The following is a 26,985-nucleotide window of genomic DNA, read 5'->3' as shown; positions in this document are numbered from 1 at the left end:
AAGTAAAATACAGACTATGGTGTGAAATTTGCTTTTAAAAATTGGCATACAAAATTTAAAAACACAGTACAATTATATCAAAATACAGCATAGCCAGTGGCCTTTAAATTTTCCTTTGGCATTTTATTTGGTAGATTTAAAGACAAACATTTTTACTTAAAGAAAAAAAAAAGATAGAAAGAAAAATAAACCAGCTATCAAAACAGTCCATAAGTTAGGTTGTGTAGGCTGAGAGAATGTTCCCTTGAGTTTTCCGAATCCTTTTCATCCTTGATGACCCACATAAAGCATTGCTAGTGAGGTATATAGAACAAACACTGTCAGGCGGATGCACAGTAGGAGGAAAAGTGCATAAACAAAGAAGTCATCCCGCGTTCCTAAAAAGTCCGGGCTTAATCTGATTTTTTTTTTTTTTTTTCCTTACTGATGTATCAATTGACTTTGGCAGAATCAAAAAAATCAACCCATCAAATGTCTTTGTTCAAGTCCCAGCAGCAGTGATATGTTTCCTGTGGTGGCAAGATGCCATGCCCCAATACTGTACAGCCCCTTGGGGAGCTAAGGTGTGTGTGTGTGTGTGTGTGTGTGTGTGTGTGTGTGTGTGTGTGTTTCTCCATGTGCGGCTGCAAACATCATCGCGAGATCATACATCAAGCACCATGTCGTACTGTTGTCCCTTCTTCCGCCTGCCACACTTATTGATAAGGACCACATACAGAGTCAAAAGCATGACCCAGTAGCATGCGTAGATCAAGGTTCCCACAATGAGCACGGTCTGTTTGGATTCGGAGAATGACTTTTTAGATTCCTTATAAATGGTGAAAATCACACCACCTAGAAGGATTGTAAACCACACGGACACTGGAATAAGTCCGATGAAATTAACAACGATGGTCTTCCTTCCTGACGTGCCCCACCCAGCTTTGTTTATAGTTGCGATTGCAAACATCTTGGCAGGAAGTAGACTTGACATGTATAACACTGAATAGAGAGACATGAAGACCATGACAATGTTTCCTCTAAGGCAGCTGGCAAAAGATGACTTTATGAGACCCACTAGCTGGACAGTTAACAGGAAGAGGAGGATGTTCCATATTTTACCCCTGTAGAAGAGCTGGATGACTGTGGCAATGAGAAAGAAAGGAAAGAATCCAGTGATAACAGCTTCGTAGGTCATCCACAAGTGATGCTTGTGAAACCACATGGCGTTGTACAGCCACTCTCGGAAGTAGGACTTGCTCCAGCGTGTCTGCTGGTTCAGCCATCTGAGATACTCTATTGGGGTTTCAGTAAGGCACTTGGACCGAGCTGTGTACTTCGTGGCATAGCCCAGACTCAGCACCCGGTTGGTAAGATGCCGGTCGTCACCAAAACTGCATTGGTTGCCCATGAATTCCTGATTGTACCAGTCTTCTACAAACTCATGCAGCAAGGAGTTTCTGTACATTCCCAAAGGACCGCTTATGCACTGGACACACCCAAAATAAGACTGGCAGGCCCTTTCTATATTAAAAGCCATCCAATATCTTACACTGCTGAGGAAGGAGATCCAGGAATCATACTTGTTTAAAATCTGCAAGTAGAGAAATAAAAGTTAGCTTTAGCTTAACAACGCCAAGAAGTCTCAAAGTATCCTGAGATCCCTGCCTGGCATGAAATATGTTCTTTTGTCTCTCGGTTTCTACTTTCCTCCTCTTTCTGGCATTCCTTTATCTTGTCTTCTGGGTTTTGCATTGTGAAGTAAGATCATTTTGGCCGGGCATGGTGGCATATGCTTTTAATCCCAGCACTCGGGAGGCAGAGGCAGGCCGATCTTTGTGAGTTCAAGGCCAACCTGATCTACAAAGTGAGTCCAGGACAGCCAGGGCTACACAGAGAAACCCTGTCTTAAAAAAAACAAAAACAAACAAAAAAGAAAGAAAGAAAGAAAGAAAGAAAGAAAGAAAGAAAGAAAGGAGCTTGCTTTGTTGGGTGTATATATCTGTATATTAGTGAGAATTTTTTCCTGTGACATTATTTTTATCTACTTCTTTATGTTGTTCATGCTTTGAGACTACAATGTTGAGTTATATTTTTAAGCACCGATCATCAATCCCTAGATTTTTCCAGATGCATTTTTGTAAATTACCATCTAAGACTTGAAAGATGCAGTTTCCAGTCCTAATCTCTTCATTTTCTTTCTCCATTCTTATAATTCCAGTGATAAAAGACTCCCTGGAATGATGAATTCTAAAATAATGATTTATATAAAGGTTGTTGAGTGTTACAAAGCTTCCTTGGAGATAAATCTGAATTCTCCCTTTTGTCTTTGTTTTACTCACTTTCTATCAGAATGTTGTATGCCTCTTTGTCTTCAGTCACCAAGCAATTTCTTTGCTCTTCCAAATAATAATATGTCATTGTTGTCTTTATTAACATGCATGCATACATGGGTCACACAGCAGCATCAAATTCCATTTTGAGGTTCATTTTTTGTGTGTGTTTCTCATCTGGTATTAAAATCAAATCCCATACTTTTGAGGGACTCAGATATTTTCATCTGCATATTTTCATATAGGCACATTTCTGTCCAAAATGCCTTGGTATCATGTCATTAATAATTGTTTCTCAGTTACTAATAAATGATGAGCAACTTATTAATTTTGTGTCTGTTTCTTCTTATTGGTGGAAATATGAGTTGTCATTTCTTTTTCTCCCTTGTTTTTCAGAATATATAAATTTTATGCGTATGAGTGTTTTTCCTGCTGGTATGCATGTGTATTATATGCATACAGTGCCAACAGAGAACAGAAAATGCATCATAGTCCTTGGGTTTGATTTATGTATGGTTGTGAGCCATCATGTGAGTGCTGGACACCGAAGCCAGGTTCTCTGCAAAGGCGGCAAATGCTTTTGTAATTCAATCACTCTCCAAATTCTTCATTCTGTATTTTTAGCCAACCACCTAGTGGCCAGCTTTTAAATGCAGAGATAGGTAACATGTCATACACTCTTGAGTATATTTCTATTTCATTACTTCTGTTAGTAACTACAATATCAGATTTTAGTAGAATACTAGATAAGCTGTGGCCTGTGGGTACCTGGTGGAAATCATTATTTATCTACATATTTGTAACTTTTTAGTCACTATAAACACATGTTATATCACGGAGCTAAGCATGTATATCTGAAATAATTTCAAGTTAGGCAAGAAAAACAGGATTAAAATGTATCTGATACACATTCTCCCATGTGTCTAGCACCAAGACCACAGAATATTAGACCAATAAATATTGAATTAATACAAGGGTGTTATTAAAATTATCCCACATAAAAATAATGAAGCCACATTACCTGGACATCTCCCCCAACACCTCCAACCATAGGGTCTTCTTCTAAGACCTTCACCATCTCCACAGATGAGGCAGGGTCAAGCATGGTATCTGAGTCACACACCTGCAAGAGAGAAATCGGGGAATACCTTAAAGAGAGTAACAATCGTTTCTTCAGCCACAATTGGGCTTACGCACTATACCGTTAGCCTGATGTCACAAGACTTCTGCCACAAAATGTCACAAACGTGACAGGAGATTCTGTATATCATGGCCAATAGAGAGTTTTTCTTCAAGCTTAATACACTGCTACATAGGCTAGCTCAAATGATGGTTGGGTTGTGAGTAATCAGCCTGGCCCAGCTTGCCAAGAATGTTTCAGATGTTGACAATAGGAGTCACCTGGCCCAGGTAATATCTCAGCGGCCCTTTTACGTACTCTATGACTGGCTTTCTGCTTCTTCATCAGGGATCCCTTGAGTGTCTCAGTCTCTGGAACTGTGAGTCAAAGAAACTTCATTATAAATTACCCAGCCTTGGGTGTTTTGTTACAGCAACAGAAATCGTCCCTGGTAGGAGCACCCTACCGTGTATTAATGGGACGTTGCATGCATTTCTATTCAATGCAGTGAAGCCCCTGCAAATGTTAAGTTGACCAGAGTTGATCTGTGATGAACCTCTCAGCAGCCTGCTACAGTCTGAATGGGAAGTGTCCACACTAGTGTCTAGCTAGTGACACTTAGTTTGGAAGTGTGTGGAAACTTTAGAAGGTGGAGCCCCACAAAAACCCCGGGAGATGGGTTTTGCAATTTTTCTCCTGGTCGCTCTCCTCTCGGCTCACTGATTCACAGCAAGTGCCCTTGATCATAGAGCTTCCTGCAGCCGTGACTTTCCAGCCATGATGGACTTAGACCCTCGGGTAGTATAAATCCTCCCTCCACTAAGGTGCTTCTTATCAGGTATGTCAATCACAGCAGTGAGAAAATCAGCCGACCCACATCCACAGTAGACACTCAGTAAGAAGACTGCTACATAGTGAGTAGTGCCTACTTTCCCAGTAATCTGTTTTCTACCATCCTCATATGCGATTTACCATCATAACCAACACTGCTATTTTGATCAAACATGGATGACTTGTTTGCTAGTGGCCTCAGAAGATTATACAATCTAGTGGCTCTGTAGCTTTTTAAATTTATAATGTTTGTCCAAGTACACAGGTCACTTAAAATGCATTTTCAGAGTATCTTACTACTATCAACCAATATAACCACATTTATAATTAAAATAAGCGATTTAAACAAGTCTCCAAACTTCTTGAAGGAAATAAATAAATTATAGAAGCATGAACACTCAAGAATTAAAGACATTTATTACATGTGGTATAAATCAATCACTCACTTTGACTAACAAACCCCACCATTTAAAAACCATATCTCTTTCAACTTTCTTAATGGTCATTTTTCTGAAAAGATTTCTTGCTAATGAAGATTGCTGAAAACAGTTCTTTAAATGTACTATTGGAATTTATGGATTTAGGGAATATATGGTCATACAAATTTAAAGTTAATCTTATCAATTTAGAGTTAAATAATTACAGTGAATATATGCTTAAATTACGTATTTTACTCTTCCTGTTTTGCTAAGTAGAAACATTTCTTTATCATTAAAAAATCTATATTGTTTTTATTGTGGTTGTTTGTTGTGCTGGTTGTTAAAAATTGCATTTAGAATCAATATAGTCATTTACTTTGAAGAGGACAAAATAGACAGAAGGTAGTCTTAAGCTTTTCATTATAGAACACACACAAGTTCCCTAACACTGAGTTTTAAGTTCCAGCTTTCCAAGCCTGAGTAAGGTACATAAAGTCAGCAATAAATGATTTTGTTTCTCCCATGACTTGTTTATCAACTTACGTAAGCCTACATGCTGAGCAGGCGGCCTGGGCTAAGAGGCGAGAGAGATGAAGGCACATAGTCCAGGCCACCTTTAGACTCCAGCATCCCAAGTCCAGGCTACAAGTACCTCTATTGACTTAAGTCAGAAATGGTAAAACCAGAGAGCTAAAATAAACTTAAGCCAACAGGAAGGGAGCAATCCAGAATTAATGTTCAAATAACCCCGCCTGCTTCTGAGCATAAACAAGCAAGAGGAACTGCCACTTTGAAATGACTAAACTTGAACCAAATCTTCAAGGTTCAACATATTTAAATAGGCCCCTCCCATTTTGCAAAAGAAACCCAGAAGTTCTCTGAGAGAGGCTGTTAGTACAGTGAGCTTAGGTATATCAGGAGAATAAGTTCTCAGAAATCTCCCGGGAAGGGGTTTGTTATCATAGGATTTAAGAGCTTTAAAGAATTTCAGTTTCTGGATGCTGTTTAGTGACTCAGTGCCAACCAGAAACCCTGTCTTTGCCAGTTGGAAAAAAAAAAAAAAACATGTGCACTCAGGGGCACAAGAACATTTACTTAATAAGATGTGAAACATAGAACTTCGGTCCTTAAAATTCCTCTAACGGGACATTGTTTCAAGGTTGGCTGCCTAGTTTAGTGTTAGAACTCAGGGCAGATGTATGCCAGCTCATGAGGAAGTAGCTGAAAGTCACATTAAGAAAAGCTATATAGGCTGTGATTTGCACACAGGAGACAGAGCGCAGGTCAAAAGTCTTTGTCCACACAGGCTGCTGAAGCACCTAACGATCAGTTATAAGATTTCTGAGCAACAAGTAACAGGAACGAAGAAGAATAACCTCTGAATAAATAAAAGAAATGCAAATAAACAAAATACGCCCAATCAACCATTGGGAAGAATCAGGCACCTTGGTTTAGCCAGAGAAAAACCAGCTTTCTTGGTTTATCACCCCACCATTTTAGCCAACAGTTAACAATGCCCTCTCTAAGGAATAGATATTAACCGGGTTTGGCAAACGAGGGGCTTTAGGTAAAGACCGGCTTGCCACCTGTTTCATTATAATTACCTAAGGGTTAAGGATGTGTTTGAATTTGAAAAGAAACAAAAGAGAGATATTTTGTGATGCGTGTAAATTATGTGAAATTCAAACTTCACTTTCCATGGTTTCCAGCCATGCTAGTTCATGTACCTGTTATCTTCCGTTGTGCTCACACTGCAACAAAGCTAAACACTTTTAAAACATAGTATTTACTCTCCAGTGTTTTACAAGCAAAGTTTGCCAACTTTGGGTTCAAAGTAATTGGTTGCAGGAAAAGGCTCTGCTTTCACAAAAGTAACAGCAACATTGAGGTTAAATGTTTTAAATCCGTTTTAATTATACAGGCTTTTCAAAGGTTTCCTCCCTCTCCATTTGGTACAAAGAGTGGTGACTGCGTAGAGCAGAGAATGTTAACCAGTGTACAGCTATTCTACAGTCAAGACTGCCTGCTTCAATGAGTGTTCACAGAAACAAGGAACCCAGGTTCATGAATCTTGTATCTTACTAGAGTGTGGCTTTGAACTTACTGCCATCAGGGTATCTTAGCAAGAACCTAAACATGTAAGCCCTGCTTGTGTTACAAAGCACTGTATGACATTTGTATAGAGAAGGGCCCTTAAGTGAATGTATTTCTTAAGGGACCCAAACCAAAAGGATCTTTGCTATTATATAGAGACTGCTCAATAGACAGAAGCACTAAAAGGGATAAAAGACCTGATTGCTTTATGGCATGCGGAGCATCTCTTATGATGTAAACAGATTGCAGTGTACCTGGAACCATCTATAACCATCCAGAAACTCACAACAATCTAATTAGAACTCGTCTCAAGTGCTTTTCCACCCAATGCCTTTGGTGTCCTAACATGCAAATCTAAAGGGCAGTCTGTACGTTCCACTCCCACTTTTGAAAAAGGTCTTCCCTTTCATTTTCACTGCTGGATTGCCTCTGTACTTCATATTCCATCTCAAAGACCAGTGACAAGTGAACACAGAAAGAGGATGGCTGAAATTGCTGTGGTAGAGACTCCCACGAGGAAACAGACTGAATAGAAATCAATACCTCTTCTGGTGGTATTAGATAAATTCTTTTCCTGTTCAAGGCTTTCTTGATCTTGATCTTGATCTTTCATCCTAATCTTGACCCTTCATCTTAACCTTGAAGCAGGGTGATTATGTGTAGAGTATGTGGAATTTGGTTTTTGTTACTGCTACAACTTAATTATAAAGTAAATGGAAATTCTGCTTCCCTATCCCACCCAATGTCTCCAAATGAAAGAGTGCAAGGGTTTGAAGAAAAAAATAAACAAAAACACCTCACAAATAGTTACTAATTAGGAAAAAGAAGATGGCGCCACTCTTCCTAAACTCCTCTAATGATGCACCAGAGTAAACACACAGTGGAAAGGAAAGAAAAGGGAATGTGGACACACACTTAATGCAGTTGTAGACCACTCATCTAGAAAGCACAAGGCCCTGGGTTTAGTCTCCAGAACCAAAGCAAACAGAAAGGAGAGAGGGAGGGAGGGAAGGAGGGAAGGAGGGAGACAGAGATACAGAGAGAGAAAGACAGAGATAGAGGAGGAAATAAAGCATCATCCACCTGTATTTTTTGTGACAGGGTCTCTCACAGACCCTCAAGCCATGGATTAGGCTAGATTGACTGTCCAATAAGTTTTGAGGGTTCACTCATCTCTGCCCCACCTCCCATCCATCCTGAAGTGGCAATCACTAGCTGTGTGCTGGCATTTTACTTGGTCGATGATTGGGGGGGGGGGTTGCGGGGGGGTAGGATGCGCTGAAGTGGTAAAGAATAAATTAACAAAATTCTGAAAAACAAAAATTGTACATCTTTAGGGGTACTATGTGTTGCACAAACAGGTATGTATATATACTGTCATATAATTCTTAAACCTTATTAATCACATATTTTGCCCCAATAAAGTGAAAATGAGAACCTAGATAGAATGGTACATGAAGAGAACATTCTGTTGTGACTTGTGTTTGTCTTTTACCCCACCCTAGTAGATCTTCCGCGTTTTGCTAGAAAATTATCAAAAGGGGGGGAGGAGCTAGAATGGTACGAAGTTCAACTTAGATCTGAAAAGGAATTTGGGGATCATGAGTTCTACCAGCAAAAAATGGATTCAGCAAGGGGCCAAGTTCACAGCATGCATGCTATCAACAGATCTGGACCTCTTTCCTATGTAAGTATGCGCTCAACCTTCTCTCTCCAGACACACTATTCTCAACACTAGCATGGAGTTATTTCAGTTTCTTAGGCTTTGTATACAGAATAAAAAGTAGGCAAATCTCACACACACATTATTTATGCTATCTGTATACTATAATTATTCACAAAGACAGAAGTAGTAGTTATTAAAATCTTTCTAGTCTAAGTCCATGGTTAAGCTTCTCTGAACCTTTAATTACATTTTCAATCATCATCTTTAAAACATTTTATTAGTAGTTTCTTGAGAACCTTATAGATACATACCTGATCAATATTTAATCTCCTTGTGCATGGGCTTTTGTTCAAATGTCTCTTAATTCAATGAGTAGTTTGTGTATTAATACTAAATTCGTGGTCAGTAACACACGCCTGGAGAAAATTCATCTCCATGAGACATAAAATAGCATTCTTGTATTTTAAATTTCAGGAACCACTATATCTGGGGTAATTATGAAAAGCTAAACTATCAACAAAAAAATCACAAAAAATGTAGATATTGTGGCATCAAATGGCTATAAAGCTAATTATTAAAAACAGCAAAGCAAGGAACTAACTTTTCTTTTTACTCCAGATAAAAATGTACATTGGCTCACTCATAATGTATAGTCACTGTACCTCTCACCTCCAAATCAATATTCATAGTTTTTTTGGGGAGGTGAGAGGTAAATTTTAATGAGCAGGATAGTTTGGAAAACAGAATATAGAACCTGCAAGGTTTGAAAAATGTCTCAGTGTCTAAAGAATGCTCCAACAAGTGGAGGACCCGGTTAGAGTCTCTAGACCCCACGTAAGACTCGATATGGTGGCACGAATGCCTGTAACCCCAGTAACACTAAGGCAGGAGCCAGAGTATGCCCAGAAACTTATGGGCCAGCCAGCCTTGCGTCTGCAGCAGTGACCCATACACAGTGCCATCACACGTATATGTGCTATATGTGCAAGTGCATGCTATAGTGTGTGCGTAACCCAGGAGTGTGAAGACCAACAGCGCTTTAATGAATTATGTAGCTTTACTTTTTCCACACTCAACAAATCTGCATGCCTATGATCTGTCAGGTTAAACTAATGATAAATTTGCCACTTGTAGTTCTCCTTTAGAAAATGTTTGTCTTTGTAGTACTCTTTCGACTTTGGAAATCCCTGATGCCCGCATTAGGGTATTTTGGCTCTTTCCTTTGTCTCACAGACTGCTGGCTACTTTGTTACATGTATACGTGTTCGAAGATAAGAGTCATCAATAAACAGTTATATAATATAGATAACAAAATGTCTTACCTTCTGATAATGTTACATAAAAATTTAATGAAAAATTAAGTATCACCTTAAACATTTGAACTCAAGGGAAAAAAAATCAAGGGTATATTTTAGAAAGCATTGATCCATCCTTGGTCACTTACATCCTGCAGATAATTCAATTTTCTTCATTGTGATTTTTAAATACATGAAATATAATTTCATAAATGTGTGGTGCTTTAATAAATAAGATAACAACATGAGTGTGATTTTTAGGTCATAAACAAGACTTCTCCCCTTTAGAAAGCCACAGGCAGTTACGTTAGAGTATCTCCTGTCTTTAAAAAAATAATGGTGTCATTACAAAATACATCCATTCAAATGTCTACAATCTTCCTCTTCATTTTTCTCCCTTCCCCACCAGTAGGGTTTAGATTTTTTTCACTGTGTTTATCACTTTTTCTATTTTCTGTTTTTCTACCCTCTTTATCCCTGAAAGCAACTATCATCCTCACAGGTAAACATGCAATTGTCCTTCGTTACCCTGTAAGGGGCCTTCCTCAGTATTCTGGCACAATGCCAGATGTTTGAAAGGCTACATATTGGGAACAATAGTCAGCCAAGAAGATAGACAACAGGATGAATACTAAAGCTTTATTCCTGAGCGGACCAGAGGAAGTCCAGAAGTCCTTGGAGATTAACTAGAAAGGATAGCATTGATACAGAAAGTGCACTCAAGTTGAGTGCTACTGAAACAAGATGCACAACAGAAGGTACGGATAGTTTTTTAAATATTCAGCAATATTTCTGGGTTTCTCCTTCCTAGGAGGTGAGGTCATCTGTTAGTAGTTAGGCAGGGAGGAGTTGGGACAGGGAACTGGGAACACGGGGAAGATATGAAATAACAGGCCGGGAGAAGAAGAAGCCAGAAATCCAACATCAAGTGCACAGAGTACTGAAGGGTACCAACAACCAGCTGTGACTAGAAACCAGACGTCTTGGCCACACCTCTCCACGGTGAGTCAGTATTCACTAGCAAGTACACAGATGTCACAGAGTCTTCCTTAACCCTCCATCCCTAGTGCAATGCCCCCATAGGGCATTGATTCTCCCTCTCCTGAGGGTGTTTACCCACCAAGTCCAATCACCAGCAATGCTTCGTCACCAGCGTCTTCAACCTCTCTCATTTTTGTCTTAATGTGGCCTCTACTTTACAATATCCAACCTCTGGATCAGTCAGAAAAGAAAATTAGAGCACTTGATGTTTAGTTTGGACCTTAAGTAGCTGCCATTTTATACACAAGCCTAGTTACCTTGCAGGAGATTTGGTGAAGGGTGACATAGGAAGGAATAGCCAGCTACAGGATGCTAAACAATTTTTGCTCTTGAGTGCTTGCAACTAGATTGAGAGAGTCTCAAGGGACCTCAGAGCCTAGATACTAGTAGCTTCTGGGGCCAGTCTCTAAAGGTTGGAAGACTCCAGCACAAAGCCGACTCTATTCTTTAATATTCTGTATTACTTTTTTTCTGGACAGACACAGTGCAAAGTTGTCAAGGAAACAAACAAAGCTCAAAACAAGAACGATGGGAAAAGGAGGTCTGGGAGGAGTAGGTTAAGAAAAAGGAGGAAAGAGCACACACAATGCTGTCCTTGCTGAAACTGATGAATGTAACTAGAATTAAAGGAAAAATAACAAGACAGATGCTTTCTCATTTAAGGCACAAAACTTTACTCTTTGTGTTCTTAGTCATCTGTCACACCTTCCTTAGGAAATGTCCTATCATCTGCCTATGTTGAGTCAAAGGTACAGTGTATAAATACCAAATCTCCAGAGGTAACCGAAACTGCCTTAATAGTAAAAGTTTTGAGAAATTAGGAGACAAATGAGAGAAAAATCTGTGCAGGAGCCATGGACGTGATATTAATATGCTAATGAAAAGCAATGAAATACTTCCCACTCTTAAAACACTAACTGAAATTAACCCCATGGCAACAGTCGACACACACTATTTATTTTAGTATAAATTGGAAGGTACTACAATGAACAATATATTTATAGGAAAATCTTTAGTTATGTCTGCCATAACACCATAACTTTTGCTAAGTCCAAAGGGGTGTGTTGTTTGATCTAATTATTTTAAAGTATTTTTAAGAGTGGGTTATTCTATCTGGTAAACTGAGGCTCAAGTAGGTAGAGTTTCTCAGCCAACAGCTAATAATCACCATGATTAGATCGTCAAGCAATGACTCTAAAATTGATGATTCTATCCCATCTCCTCATTGGTCATGGGAGCATGATGTGTATCAGTAAATACCCCTGAACCACAGGATCTGGCTTCTAAAAACAAGCTTTCATTTCTCTGAAGATGGACAAAGGATTAGAATGGCTTTCTTATGCCAGAGGTATTTCTCTTTTCTTGATCTCATCATGGTCAAAATCTAACTAAAGACGCTGCAAGCAAATTACTGTGAGAAAATTGCCACATACTCAGTGTCAACTGAGGGAAGAGAAGCCTTACAGAAAGCTAGAAGGGAATTAAGGAGAGACATAGCCTGCCTAATTTTCCAGCAAGCACACATCATCCCAAACTCTTTCAAAGGTCAAGTTGCAATGAGGTAATGCTGTTTTGGGAGTGAAATAAACATCACTTTGGTTTTGCTCCCTCTAAGACAGTTTTACCCCTCTTTCCCTTTTTATTTCTCCCTCTCAATTTTAAAATTTGTGCACCATCTTTTCCATTTTACCATTTCCTTTTTACCTTGTCTATGTACCAATCCTGTTCTATCTAGTCTTCCCTTCTGACTGCAGTTTTTCTCAAGACCTTTCCACTCGGGAAAGATACTAGTTTCTTACAGTGCTGCTGCTGTTTCTTGTGTGTGTGTGTGTGTGTGTGTGTGTGTGTGTGTGTGTGTAGTTTAAACAGTGTGGACAAGGATTTGGATTTGACTTGGCAGAATCTAGAGGGACAGAGAAGAATTAAGGAAAAGGGAGAGAAAGAAAAACGAGGTCTCCTGTCCAAATAATGCAGATTTTCTAACCAATTGCAGGGACAAGGAAGTACTTTCATAGATGCTCTTGACAGTTTTACAAGTTTTTTTTCTGTCTTTCAAAATGTGCTTTTAATAGTCGTGCTGTTTTCCGATGGGCTGAAAGGAGCACTGTGTTCAGAAGGGACGAGGATGGGCTATAGCATAGGACTGGAGATACAAAAGCTGCTTTATTCCAATGTATGTTTGCCCTGGCAGACATGTTCGGACTTACCTGTACATAATCCACGCTTCGTCCCAGTGCTCTAAAGGCTGTGTACATGACTTCTCTCTTTCCACCCCATTTTTGCATGATGCAAATGCTTTTGTTAGACAAGACCAGTTGGGTTACGTGTTGGGAGCTTTCTTTATGGGATTCTTCTGTTTCGCCAGGTCCCTTTTCATGAAAGTTGTTCTTCCAGATATATGTGGCTGACATGTCCCTGCCCATGACTTCACTGAAGATGTCCATCATATAAAGGTCATCATCTGAGTTCCCATCTATGACCATCACGACTTTAATCCCGGGGTAGGTCAGCCTTTTCACAGATTGCAAACATTTCCGTAGGTAGTCAGGGTCTTCCTGGTACGCAGCAATGCAAAGAGCTACAGTTTTGTTCAATTTGATGGGGGTCTCGAGGGACTTTTTCATTTTCCGGTGCTCCAAAAAGGCAAAAAGGCTTTGGATGATGAGGTGTGATGCTAAAAAGGCACCATAGAGCCCAAAGGAGAAGTAGTAATTATCCGTTTGGATAAACTGGTAGCCAACAATATAAGCAGCTGTGATGCCAAGGAGGAGAGAGACTCCAAAAAGTGTTGTGCCAATTATTCTCAGGACACATAGGAACCTCTCACAATGCATCTGTAATGGAATCAGAGACACTTGTGGTTAACCAGTCCTGTCCCACGCTTACCGCATACGGTGGCAGGAAGCACCATAGAGGGCGCATTCAGGGATCCCCTCTCTATTTTTTTCATTTTATATTTATTGTTTGATAACTTATTACTTGATCAATTCTAGCATCTAGTCCCTCCTTTGCAACGTTTCCTGTATTGCCACCTCCATGTCCCCCTCCCAAGTTCATGTATCTTTCCCAGCCTGATCTATTTAGTTTACTGAGTGCTGCCAACCTTTACATAGCACCTACCAAGCAATGCATCTCTGATTAAAACTTCATTCCCAGCAGCCATCAATGCCAATAGCTCCCTAGCAGGAAATAGGACTTGGTGGGCCTCTCCCCTATGCAGCACTTGGGAATAATAACACTGAGTTTCCCACTTAACTTGTTATGTTGACACCAGGGCTTATCTGCAAAGCTGTGATGCCCTGATCGCAGAAAACCACAGGACCATTTCAAGCATCAAATGGAGGGGAGTGGCAGTAAATGTCACAATGCATTGAACACATGCCTAGATGCATTTCTTTCAGTGTCTTATGTCCTATGTCTATGGCAGGTGGCAGCTCTCTCAGTATGTAGCCACAGTTATGCATCAAACTAACATTTCCTAAATGCAAAGCCATCTTTTTGCCTGCTCAATGCTTTCTTCAGCCCCTAATTACCAATGAGTAAGAAATCCACAGGAGACTCTGCTGAATTTCCCAACCGTGACTTCATTGCATCTCTAACACACATCCCTAGGCTTACACCTCCTCCACCTTACACCTCCTCCAAAGAGTTGGATGAAGTTAAGAGATTAGAAAGAATAGATACTGGGACTAGCTTATCAGTTGGTACTGTGATCTCGTATAGATCATCTCACTGTTCTGGATCTCAATGTTTTGTGTGTGTGTGTTTGTTTGTTTGCTTAATACCTATTCAATGATGATACTCATATTTTATAAATTTCCTTTTGGCTTTGAAATTCTTTACCACTAGATGTTCTGTTTAAAGACCTTTCAAAGCTCCAGTGGTCAGATATCTGTTTCTTCCACCCACCAATATCAGCTGGTAGCATCCCAGGGATCAGGAAAATAGCAGCATCATAGAAAACATCCATTTTATTAGAACAATGGATTTACTGAGTAAGAAAAAACATCCCACTAGATTGTAGCAGCTGAAAGTCCATTCTATCAAAAGATCAAGCAGCTAAGACCTTAAGCCTATTTTAACTCTGAATTCACCCCAAATTCTGTGTGTGACCTAAAAAAGGTTGGCATGCATGTGTGTGCAAATACATATGCACACATGTGTGCATGCGTGTGAAAACCAGATGACAACCTCTAGGGTCATGCCTCTAGTGCTATCTATCTTCCATCCTTCTTTTGGGGGGTAGGAATGGGGAGGGGAGACAAGGCCTGGAATTTTCCATCAGTGGATCCCAAAAATCTGTGCACCTCTGCCTAGACAAGATTATAAACAATTTAAGGACTAGAGGGCCTTTTTATTATTTCTAAAAGTATTTCTGATGCTAAGCATTGGAATTTACTTCGTAACCCTCTTTATATTATTATTATTTTAACGCCCCCTCCACTTATAGCGTTAACTGTCATAAGATACATAATGGTGATAAATGCAGTGTTTTTTTCTTCAGAGTTTCACACTCACTTTGAAAATTGGCCATATTTGCAATTATTAAATAATAATTTACGAAACTGAATGAATTTATTTTAAATGAACAATTTTGACAATGATCTCTATAAAACCTTTTCTTTTATATGTTATTTATAATTGCCATAGTGTCTTAATTCTTATAAACCTGTAAAAATAAGTATTCTGCATAGAGCAATCTTGGCTATTAACAACTGTGCATCCATCTTTGAATTCTATTGCATTTAATCATATGTGAGTGGGTATGCACTACATTGCTCAGAGATTTCAGTGTGTCTTTCCAACAACAATGCTATCTCTCCACAGACAGTATAGTAGAGCTATCACATTGTGGCTTGTAGAAAGTTACAATGTGCCTATTGTAGTCGAAAAGAGAAAGATTTAAAAGAGAATACAGTCTCCTTCCAATCTTCCTTTATCTCCCGCTAGTTTAAATATATATCAGCAAGGTTCTGGGGTAATATATCATTGCAAGATAAGAAGAGAGGTTGGCCACTGCATTAAATATGGAATGCAGTCCCTCACCAACCAAAGTAGCTGCATGGGCTTATGTCAGCAATAACTTTTAAATAATTTTAAAATTATTTAACTTTTAAAATAATTGGCCATTACATATCTTAGAATCTCATTAATTGCAATTAGTATCCCCAGGATAATGCAAAGATGGAGAGAGAAGACTATTTATATACCTTGTAGACATCACTTGCTTCTGTTAACTGGGAATGATCAGACTCATGAAACTCTTCAAAAAACAAACAACCAAACCACACTGTGCTGAAGAGCAAAGTGAAGCAGAGTGGTAAGTGTTCCTAAAATCCAGAAATCCCAACTCACTTTAAAGGGTCATTTGGCAGGAAAGCTGAAAATCATTCTAAACAAAATACAGACGTGAGTTACACTTTTAACAGATACACAGGACACTGCAGTGTGAGGTATGGGAGTCTGATAACAGCAATCTTAACACAACGGGAAAGTTAAGTGTGCTGGAAAAGAGTGAATGTTTTTTTCAGTAAGAAGTGAGCAAGGACGCCATCCCCTGTTAATTAACACAGCTGAAAGGATGCCGAATGTTCTCAGTGGACATGTTAACCAATGCCTAAAGGTGCTACAAGCACCAGACTTGGAAATTGTCATTTCCAAGACATGAGTCATTCTCACAAGAGTGAAAAATTTCAAGGAGACCAAAGCATTTGCCAGGGAGAAGCTTAAGTGTGTGTTTAGCTTGCATTTAAAATCCCCATCGCTAGCAAAGGAACAGCCTGCCATTCTTCCATTATTCACATTTTCCCTGCTTTTTTATCAGCACACATGGATGTAGAGAGCAGTCACACAGCATCTGCTGGCCACAGCTGAGCCGGGAACACCCTCTTACATCATAGACGTCTACAGAATGTCCCTTTGAAGCCTGGGAAAGTTGCTAACAAACTGCAATAATGTGGTTAGAATTGAACCTTTATATTCCTGCTGCAGCCCAGTACTGCCTAGTGAGACACACAGAGCATCTCAGAGTAGGCCAAAGGGCAAAAGGCACATTGTAAAGACTGCTTTCCAAGCAGACTCATTGATCTGAGGGAGTGACACACAGGATATGTGTGTGTGTGTGTGTGTGTGTGTGTGTGTGTGTGTGTGTGTGTGTGTTTATCTGTGTGTGTTCGCATCTGTGTGTGCATCTGTGTGTGTACATCTGTCTCTGTGTGTGTGTGGGTGGGTGTTGTGGTGTGGTTTAATTGCTCTGCCCAATTTCATAGATGTGGATAGCATGTGTGTAAAACTTTCTGAGACAATCTTTAATTCAAACACTCTGTTACACCAATGTACTTTCCTACTAAAAGAATGTGTCTATGTGGCTTTTCTGTTCAATTTGAGAAGCTGGGTTACTTCAGTCTTAAATCCTAAGAAAAATAATTCAGAAATTTACATTCTTTAAATATTTAAAATGTAAAAGTTGAATTTTGGGAGTGGCAGGGTCACATTTTAGCCCATTGGCTTTTAAATGGCTACTGTACTTGGACTTGATAGCAATAGTTAATCACTTCTATTTTCCCCCAGAAATCCAGGTAAAAACAAATTTTAAGGGAATGAGTTACTCTAATACAGTATAAGCTCATAACATGTCTGTCTGTCTATCTATCTATCTATCTATCTATATCTATCTATCTATCTATATCTATCTATCATCTATCTTTCTGTCTCTCCAGCCAGCCATCTATATATCTGTTTTTTTTTTCCCACTAGTGTTTGCCATGGCATAAAACAGTGCCTGACCTCCAGTTGGTATTCAGTAAATATCTGTTGAACAAATGATTATTTCATCAAAATTGTCATCATCATCATCTGTTTGTAATGGCAGCAAATATTTATTTGTCATTTATCTGCTTCAAGTAGTAGAGAAAGACTTTTGGTTTTTTTTGTTTTTTTTTTTTTAAGCCATTCTATTTTCCATCTTAATGACTTTAGGTAGCAATCATATTATTAATCACACGTGGCAATACACATATGTCACAGCGTTTCAACTGAACAAACATGTTGAGCACTGAAGCAGCCTGCCCAAAGTTACAAACCAGGAGTAGGACCCATACGGTGCACTAAACACAGTTAGCTTTTGATGAGAGTGTTGGAATCCTTATGTGAAAAATAGGCAGAAGTCTTTCATTTATAGCAAAACAAACAAACAAGACAGTGTAGCATAAGGGAGGGGAAGAAGACACTTAAGATGTGTTCTTGTAATCGTGATATGTAGAGAATGAATATGGAGCCAGATATATGACCAGACAATATTCATATTCCTATATGCATGGAGCCTAAAGAAATGGAGACTAATGTTGCTCCCAAAAAAGCTACTGGCTCATCTATGCAAGTATCATTTAAATGCCAGCAGCAGAAATCCTGTCTTACCATGAGAAAGGCACTACTGCTCCCAGTGCTGCCTCCTATGGAGAAGACATATAGTTTGCTGTTATTCCATCTCCCCACCATGGGACCCTCAGCCAGAAGCATCAGAGACTTTTCCTCACCCTTGACCTTTTATGTCATAAAGACAGGAAATTGTTGGGTAAAGAAAGACTATCAGCTGCTCTCCTTGTCTTAGTACCCTGATGAGAACTGAGTCCCTATAGATTTCATACGGCATCCCTCTACATTCGAGCTGGGGAGGTGAAGTTCTCTCAGATAGGCACATGAACATCTGGGAAAAGCAACTGAGATTAGGTCAGATGGGGCCTCCCAGTGTGTACAGTTTAATGACTATGAGGAGTCCCATATCAGCTCTATAAGACTTCGGGAGCAATAAAGATGATAAAGACAGAAGATATGCACAGTTCTTGAGAGCATCCAGAGCAATTGAGTTACAATCTGAGCAACCTCATGAGTACCGGGGTCATGTTTGGGGTAGGAGGGATAAGAAGATCATCTTTTAAGCACCAAAAGGTTATTTCCTGAGGTCCCATTCTGTTCATTAATCCTCACATAGTATTGTATTTTGACTCTAATGACTTGTGATTGTATGTGTACAGGTGTGTTGTCACATGGAGAGAATATGAGGCACTGGCTAGATTAGCAAATATTTTGAAATCAGCTCTCTTGAGATGCATATTTAATTAAAATATGGTATATATTTAAAATTGTTCTCATGGTCATTATTGTTGATAAAAACCAATATTTTAATAGAAATAAGAAAAAATAATTTATAAAGTACCCTTCTGCTTCCTCTTCTCATTATATTTTCAAATCCATTGAAGACTCTAAGTTGTGACCAGTATGTAATCACATCAAAGTACAGAGGTGACAGGAGTTATTTAAAGAATATTTCTTTAGTGAAAGCATTACTCTAGACTCTATCAATATATAGAACCAGCCCTGAAACATAAACTTTCTTCACCATATATCTATTTAAATGTTTTATAAGTGCCTCATTTTTATCCTATAGGCCCTATTGGCTATGTACAATCTTTAGAACTTAGAGTATTGATGCAGGCATGTGACGTCAGCAAGGATAAATGGAAATTTGCTCCTTCATAATGAAAGATTTCATGTAATAGCTTTCTGCCACCTAGTCATGAACAAAAAAATGGATAGTGAATAAAAGGTTAAAATCTAGTACTTCCCAAATATTGCTGTACATACAATTGACCTAAAGACATATAAAATCAACTGTGTGTGTGTCTGGGACAATAGTTAGAGTTCATTGATGTAAGTTGCCACTAGACTATCATAAGATTTTAATGTGCAACAAAGTCTGGGTTAACAGCCCCAGAGTTTAAGTCCTACTTCCCCTTCTCCTTCCTTACCTTACATTTTAGAGCTAGAAATATGAGCTAGAATTACTCAACTGAAATCCTCCCAGGTCTTCACAGTGCTGGTCTCTTACTCCCTAGCCTCCTCTCTGTCTTCATCTACTTCTGAAGTTGCCTTTCTGCTTCTAGTCTCACCTCAGTTTTCCTACCAAAGACCCTGGAGCCAACTAGGAATGCTCAGAATGCAGAGCCTGTTAACAGCCTTGTCATTCTAATGGGACCTCAAGTTTCAATGTCTTTCTATTGCACCATCCATTTTAACCAGGTGTGCCCAGGGTGTCAGTCCTCTCACTGCTAGTGGCTCCTGAACTTCCCCCATCCTGCACTGCACTCACAGTGGAAGGGGAAGTCACAATGAGATGACATGGAATCTTCCTCTACCTACCAACACTTGGACTTAGCAACTTACTCTTTAGGTTAAAATATTGTGCAATAAAGTGCAGCACAGATATCTGGAGTCCATGCTCATTCTATGCAAGTTTCTTTCTTTCTTTCTTTCTTTTTTTTTTTTTTTTTTTTTTTTTTTTTTTTTTTTTTTCTATACAAGGTTTCTCTTTGTAGCCCTGGCTGTCCTGGAACTCACTCTGCAGAACAGGCTGGCCTCAAACTCATGGTGTTCCGTCTGTCTCTGCCTCCTGAATGCTGGGATTAAAGGTGTGAGCCTACTACCTCCCTGCCTGGCAATGGGTTTTCTATACAGGAAGTGAATCCTGATTCAGCTAACATAGCAGCTTCCAAGACTTCTGTCCCTATCCTCGTAGCTTCTAGAAGAACACAGCCTGGGTATGCATGCATGAAAAGAACTCAGAAAAGACACAGAGATTTGGTGTCAGCCTTTCATTGACTTCACTTATGGACTGCATATCATGCAAGATGCAGGTAATACCCAGATCTTTATCATTCATTCTCAGATATTGTATAATAAAGAGTCCCTAAAGACAGAGGCTTTCCCCACAGTGCCAAAATTAGGAAATAGTCAGAGAAAGGTGTTTGTTTAAAAAAAAAAAAATCAAAATGTTTTATCAAGTCTTGCAGCTAAGTGTGGTGGTACAAGAAATTTGTAAGTTGGAGATAAGTCTGGTTTCCATAGTGAGGCTGTGTCAAAAAAGGAGGGAAGGAAGGAAGGATAGAAGGAAGGACGGATGGAAAGAAGGAAGGAAGAAGAGAGGTGGGGAGAGAAGGAGGGTGGAAGGAAAAGCAGGATATCATGAAATCTTAGTTGGTAAAAATAACGCAAATGAAAAAGTATTTATGAAACTCAAAGCTGTAACATTACATCCTATAGAGCCAACAGAAAGGAGTACTGCAAGCTAACTTACTTTCTAGTAACTATCTCTTAGTCACCCATTGCACAAGTCCTGTTTTCCTGGACAACAGCTGACTACATAGCCTATTTACTTTCTGGAGAGTGATATTCAATTTTGATGCTAATCACTAATGTGCTATATATTTGGATTGTTATATGCTGATTGCTTTATTTAATAAAGTTTGGATTCAGTTTAGATATGATAGGAACAGACTAGGTAAAATGCATCGAGAATCGATACATTTACAATGCTCACGTCCAGTCATCTAACTCTGGAAATGAGTGAGGGACTGAGGATAAGTAAGAGCGATGGTATTTCAGGAACAAGGCTTTAGTCCAGACACTCCAGGTCGGACTTGGGTTTGCCTAGAATGATCAACACGTGAGGCATTAACACATACGCCACATCTGTGCTTTGTGTCTCTGAATTTTCACTGAAAAATATAAAAGAACCACTACCCTACTAGGAACACTTTTGGGGAGAAAGTTATCAGTATTCAAAAAAATGTGGTCTCATGGTGATCTTATAAGATTAGCTATCGAATAACTGATCTTATCTAGGAAAATGTAAACATTAAATTTATGAATGACTCATTTGGCATGAGCTGGAAGACAAAGAACAAATATTTAGATTTTGAATTACTTTCAACGCAATTAATTTTGCATAAATGTAAAACGTTATCCATAAGCAAGTTGCTGGGCATGGATATTTGTTTCAGCTCATTCCACAGAAATGCAGCTTTCAGTTACAAAACCCTTATACTCTAAGATCTAATATGTGTTGGCTATTCAAATATTTATTCTTAAAAGAACCCATTAAAAATACATCAAAATCACATTTAACACCTCCAGAGGTACATGACGCCCTCTCTCTCTCTCTCTCTCTCTCTCTCTCTCTCTCTCTCTCTCTCTCTCTCTCTCTCTCTCTCTCTCTCCTCTCTGTGTGTGTGTGTGTGTGTGTGTGTGTGTGTGTGTGTGTGTGTGTCTGTCTGTCTGTCTGTCTCCGTCTCTCTCTCTCTTTCTCTCTCTTCAGTGTGAAATCTTACTGAACTCTACAATGGGCCCGGGCAAGCTGCTTCACTGCCTTGTTTCAAGGAAGCCCATCTACTACTGGTCTCTCCACTGAGCAGACCTCTAAGCTGTTTGGAGGCGGGGAAGCTCGCTGGCCAATCAGAGCCTCCAAGTCTATTGCATCACACACACCCCTCCCAGGGTGTGACATCAAATGCAATCCCCGCCCAGCCACGTGGGTTGAAGGAGTGTAACGTTTCTTTGCAGCTGCTACGGAGACTCATTTGGCAGTAAAAGGTCCCTGGAGTTAGTGAAGTGAGTTGGGCGGGGCAGGGCAGGCTGGACTTCTACAAGTCCCAAGTCAGGACAAGGTTGCTGCAGCTGGCTTCCCTAGCGGCACGAGGTACGCCAGTCAGGAGAGTGTGCCCTGGCATTTAGGAGTGGGGGGTGGGGGTGTCCAGAACGATGCTGGTGGAAACTGGCACCTACAGCTATGTAATGAGACCTGGGTCTTAGAAGTTTTCTTCCTCAGACACTGTCTCTGCCCCCAGCCGTTCTTCCCAGCCTTAATGGTCCTTTCAGAGCTGTTTCCCTTGGGCGGCCTTTCTTAGGCTAGAGGAAGCCGCCTCTGTCGCCACGGAGTTCTCACCCTTACACAGACCCTCCTTTCAGACCCGCCCTCTAGTTCACCAAGACCGATTTCTTACCCTTGGCTCACTCTGGGCGGGAACCACCGTGACGAATTCCGCCCAAGGTGTTGATTATCCCGTCTCAACCCTGCCTCTGGCTCTCCTCCCACCTCCACTCGGGCGCCCAGGGCCCCTCAACCCCACGTTGGGCAAGGGGCAACGGACAGAGCCCCTAAGTCCCCCCCCCCCCACACACACACACACAGAGCGGCGTCTCCAGCTGCAGAGGAGAAAAGAAGCGCCAGCGTGATCGGTGCCACGTCGGATTTGGCTCCGGAATGAGTACAGCTGCGGGGAGCGCAGCGCTGTCCTTGCGCACTCCGGGTCTCTGGGCTGTCGGCAGACCGCGCGGCGCAGGGAGGGTTGCGCGCCTTTCTCCCGCCCCTAGTGGTGAATACCACCGCCCGAGTGAGGAGCCCCTCGCCCCAGAAAGGCTTCCCCAGGGTAGTTGAGTCCAGATGCTCCTCGCCTGACACTTTAATGGAGTTTGGAAACTGCAAAGGAGTGGAGGCCCTGGAAAAGGGGGTGGGGGGACGGTGGGAGTGGTTGAACCAGGATGGTAACGGGGAGGTGGCCGCAGACTTTCCTTCCTAGGGGTCTCAGCCTCGGAGAGCTAGAGCCTTGGTTCGTTTAACCCTTTCAATGCGAGCCAAAACTGAGCTTTAAAAAATCGCACAGAACTGTGTCTGGGTGTTCCTGACCACATACTGGGCGGTGGGGGGGGGGGGGGGTGGATAGGAAGAAGGGATGGTGGGAAGGTAAGGGCAGTTATGGAAAGCATTTTTCTTACACAGTGGAAATCCTTGTTTTCTAACTCGGGAGTCCCTTTGACGCTCGGGAAGATGCCTAGTGGAAAAGTACACCTCTGGACAATCAGCTCTCCCTGACCAACACAAGTTAACCTGTGCGCCCGGAGAGGCAGCGGATTTCTGGTGAAAGCGCAGGGATGATAAAAGCCTGGGTATGCTGCGAGACGTGATCATGATTGGTAATATTCTCTAATGTGTAGTCTGTTGGGGAGAAAAGCTTCAAACTTCGGATGTTTCTTTAGAAAATAGGTATTTTTTTTTTTTTAATGCTCTGTGGACAACTTCTTCCCTGTCCCCCATCTATCTGGGCCATTCACAGTTCACCCAAACGCGCCTGTATAACGTACCTTGTTCAGATCCTGCTCATAGACTCTCGTCCTCCGCCTGTCTGTGTGGTCCCGGAGGGTCGTGGAAGGAAGTTTCCAAAATTGAGGTAATAAGAAATCAGATGAATTTGAGACGACCGGCCAAAAAAAATAAGAAATTTAAAAACAACATTTAAAAAAAAGGATGGAGGAGTCTTAAATACTTGGTTCTCCCCTCTTTGAGAAGAAATTGCACTAATATTCTCTTTTATTACTTTCGTTGCGTTTAAAGCTTCTAATTCTTTTTGTTAAATGTGCTTTAAAAATAAATTAACTTTCCCCCCTTGTTTTGCTATTTGCTCTAATCCCCCTCCTTCCGATAACGCAAAGTCTCTTTTTTCACATCAACCTAAAACCCGGTGAAGATTCAGCAGAGTTTAGGAAGCGCAGAATGAAGAAGTCTTTGGCTGGTTCAAGTCCCCGGTTCAATGGGCTGCTCGAAGCCAGTACTGGGTAATTCTTTCCAGGCGCCTTGACTTCTCCTTCTTCGCTGCTCCCTTTCTGCCTCCTCCAACTTAAGGGGGTCTTAACAAGTGAGCCGGTGGGTGTTTTAATAGGACGGAGGAGGGAGTGGGGGTGAGGAGAGTGGAGGAGGGAGGTGTGGACTGGGGAACCCAGAGGGGAGGGACTGGGCGGGATGGGAGGCGGGGAGGAGTGGGGGGGGGGGAGAGAAATTGGCCATTCAAAGCCCTCTCAGAGCTGGAGGCCGCTTCTAAACTCCAATGAATTCAATTAACTTGATTGTTAACGTGTGCAGAGAAACCCAGCGCGCTGAGGCTGCCCACCTCCTGATCCCTCTCCGCAGGCAGCGGCAGCGGAGCAGGCAGCCCTGCTCGGCAAGTATAGCTGAAGTCTGTCTTGGTTAAAAGGATTCCCTCGGTTGGATAAATTCCCTGTTGCATATTGTTTTAAGACCAAACGGTTCTCTTAAACTAAACCATTGCCCTGGGCAGGATAGCAGGCGCGCTGTGTGTGTGTGTGTGTGTGTGTGTGTGTGTGTGTGTGTGTGTGTGTGTGTGTGTGTGTGTGTGTGCACGCCCGTGCTACCTGGAGTCTTCCCAAACCTCCTAGGATGCTAAAAAGAGAGCGGCTAATCTCTTTTGTTAACCCTTTCTGCCAACTCCAACCTTTCTAAATTGAAGGCAAGTGTCAATGCCTCTCTCTTCTACAGTTTTCTCTGTGGGTGGGCTGAGCACTGAAATGAGAAAAAATTTTTCTTTTTATTATTATTCCCAGACATGAAAACATGGAAAAGACATACTTTCGAAAGAAATTGTATAATGGTGATGAAGAAGATGGTGATAGCAGTAAACTTGAGAACGCGTAAGGAAGTAGTCAACTCATAAGACAGCTGAAGTGACTTTTGCTTTTTGAGAGCCTTATATTTAATAATTTCAAAATCCTTATAAAACTTTCAATGCCGCCAAGACTGGACAGCTCGTTTTCTCGGTTATTTTCTCAACTTGAGGGCATCTGCGCCCCTTTTTCTTTGAACCCTACTGCCCCCACCCAAAGTAAAAGGTAAAAAGAAAAAAAGGTCAATGAGTTAAGATGGACAGTAGATGGCGCTGTTTAGGAAAAAATGAGAACGGATTTACTCAGTAACTAAATTGGGTAAAGTTGTAATCTGGTAAAACCTTACTTACCTTTTACTTTCTTTTCTATTCTTTTTTTTTTTTCCTGTCTTTTTTTCCTCTTTCTCGCCTATGTGCCCTTGCTGTGGGCTTCGTTTGAATTCTTCTACTGTATCTTGATGGCTGGCTTATTTGTTCATGATAAGGCTCTAATTCAAATTTTGGCAATTGTTAAAGGTCAGACAAAAACAGAAAAGTAGAATAAACCAAGAGTGATGCTTGCTACTCATCCGACAGGCATGGGGTTAAAGGATGCGAAGTGAATACGGTTGCAGAGTTTGACTGCAACTACAGGTTGTCAGCCCACCCATCCCCCAAAGTTGGATCAGCAAAGCCAGTCCTGTCATGGTAATCCCCGATGCCCCGCTTCCGCTTCCCCTCCCCCCAAGCGCCCCCCCCCCCCACACACACACAGTCATTTCACCTCTGGGAAGCATTACTCTGGTAGATGACTTCACTCTGGGGAGACCCACTTCCTTATTTTCCCAACAACTCTTTTGGCTTCAGCCTTTGTTTGCAATTTGCCTAAGGTGATTGGACTGTTGCGGAGACGGAGACTGGCTTAAATGTCAGAGCACAATTTCATCTCACTTAATCAGACTCGGGCTTCCTGATTTTTCAGGGTTTGGGAAATGGTACATTACTATTTTCACGTATTACCCAACTTCTACACCATGATTTATAATGTAAATTAAACAGAGTTGGGAGTAGGGTAGAAAGTCTCAACCTGTAAACTCCCCCAGGGGCCTCATAGCCTTATCTCTAAATTTGTAAGTGCCAACACGCCCACAAACCAGGGCTCTCTACCTGTTGCTTAGTAGCGTTCAACCATCCCTGTGCTCACAGTTGAAGCAACAGAACACCTAGTAAAACTGGGATTTCTTTATTAAGGAAAAACACGTTTGTTGTTTCTCTCTTGTAATTCATAACCCACAAAACAAGGTTGCATATCTTCCAGCAGTAGGTTCATATAAACTTTGATTCTACATCTGTGGTCATCTGCCCTCCCCTCCTCCTCAGAGGCAAGAGAGAAAATGCTAGCACAATTTAAAGCTAGAAGGTAAAGTTCCCAGTAAGCAAAAGGGAAGGACAGTAAGAGTTCTTACACTCAAGTCACACCTTTGATGTTCATTGTCTGTGGGATGGGAAAGGTACTTCACTTCCCTGAAAACTTAAATCATGCAGTTGCAAATGAGGGGAGAAACGGAGAAAAGAATCATTTATGAATTTATGTCCCCCTTCTTTCTTTCTCTCTCTTTTGCGTGTACATGCTCACACGTTTACTATCTAGTCTTGCCAAAGAAAACCATAGTTTTCCATTTGCTTGGAATTTAGCTGTTGCTCTGATGGAAGTACATATAGGCAAAGCTGGCCTTTCCATAGCTGTGTCATTTGAAATGGGCAAACATTTTCATAGTCTTCCTAGATATCAGAGCATCTAGATATTGCTGGCTCTACAGAAATGTGTGTGAACTTTGGGTCCTCTGCTGCTCAAAAACAGGCTCATCTAACATTCTAAATGTGCCCCTTGGTTGGTGCTGGGTATTGTCATTGTTGTCCCAGACATGAGGAGTCTGAAG

At 40.9% G+C, this 26,985-nt stretch overlaps 1 protein-coding gene across 1 annotated transcript; it reads right to left on the bottom strand.

Annotated features, from left to right (window-relative positions):
- Positions 1 to 587: 587 nt before the first annotated feature.
- On the bottom strand, positions 588 to 24,352 carry Has2 (hyaluronan synthase 2). The gene is made up of 4 exons (XM_051159650.1): positions 23,754 to 24,352; positions 12,986 to 13,612; positions 3,334 to 3,435; positions 588 to 1,573 (listed from the first exon to the last, which is right to left on the bottom strand). The coding sequence occupies exons 2-4, from the start codon at positions 13,610 to 13,612 to the stop codon at positions 644 to 646; spliced, it is 1,659 nt and encodes a 552-aa protein (XP_051015607.1). The 5' UTR covers positions 23,754 to 24,352; the 3' UTR covers positions 588 to 643.
- Between the last annotated feature and the right edge of the window lie 2,633 nt (positions 24,353 to 26,985).

Source organism: Acomys russatus, chromosome 17 (assembly GCF_903995435.1).
Source record: "Acomys russatus chromosome 17, mAcoRus1.1, whole genome shotgun sequence".
NCBI classification, from domain to species: domain Eukaryota; kingdom Metazoa; phylum Chordata; class Mammalia; order Rodentia; family Muridae; genus Acomys; species Acomys russatus.
This window is presented reverse-complemented; position numbering and strand designations above follow the sequence as displayed.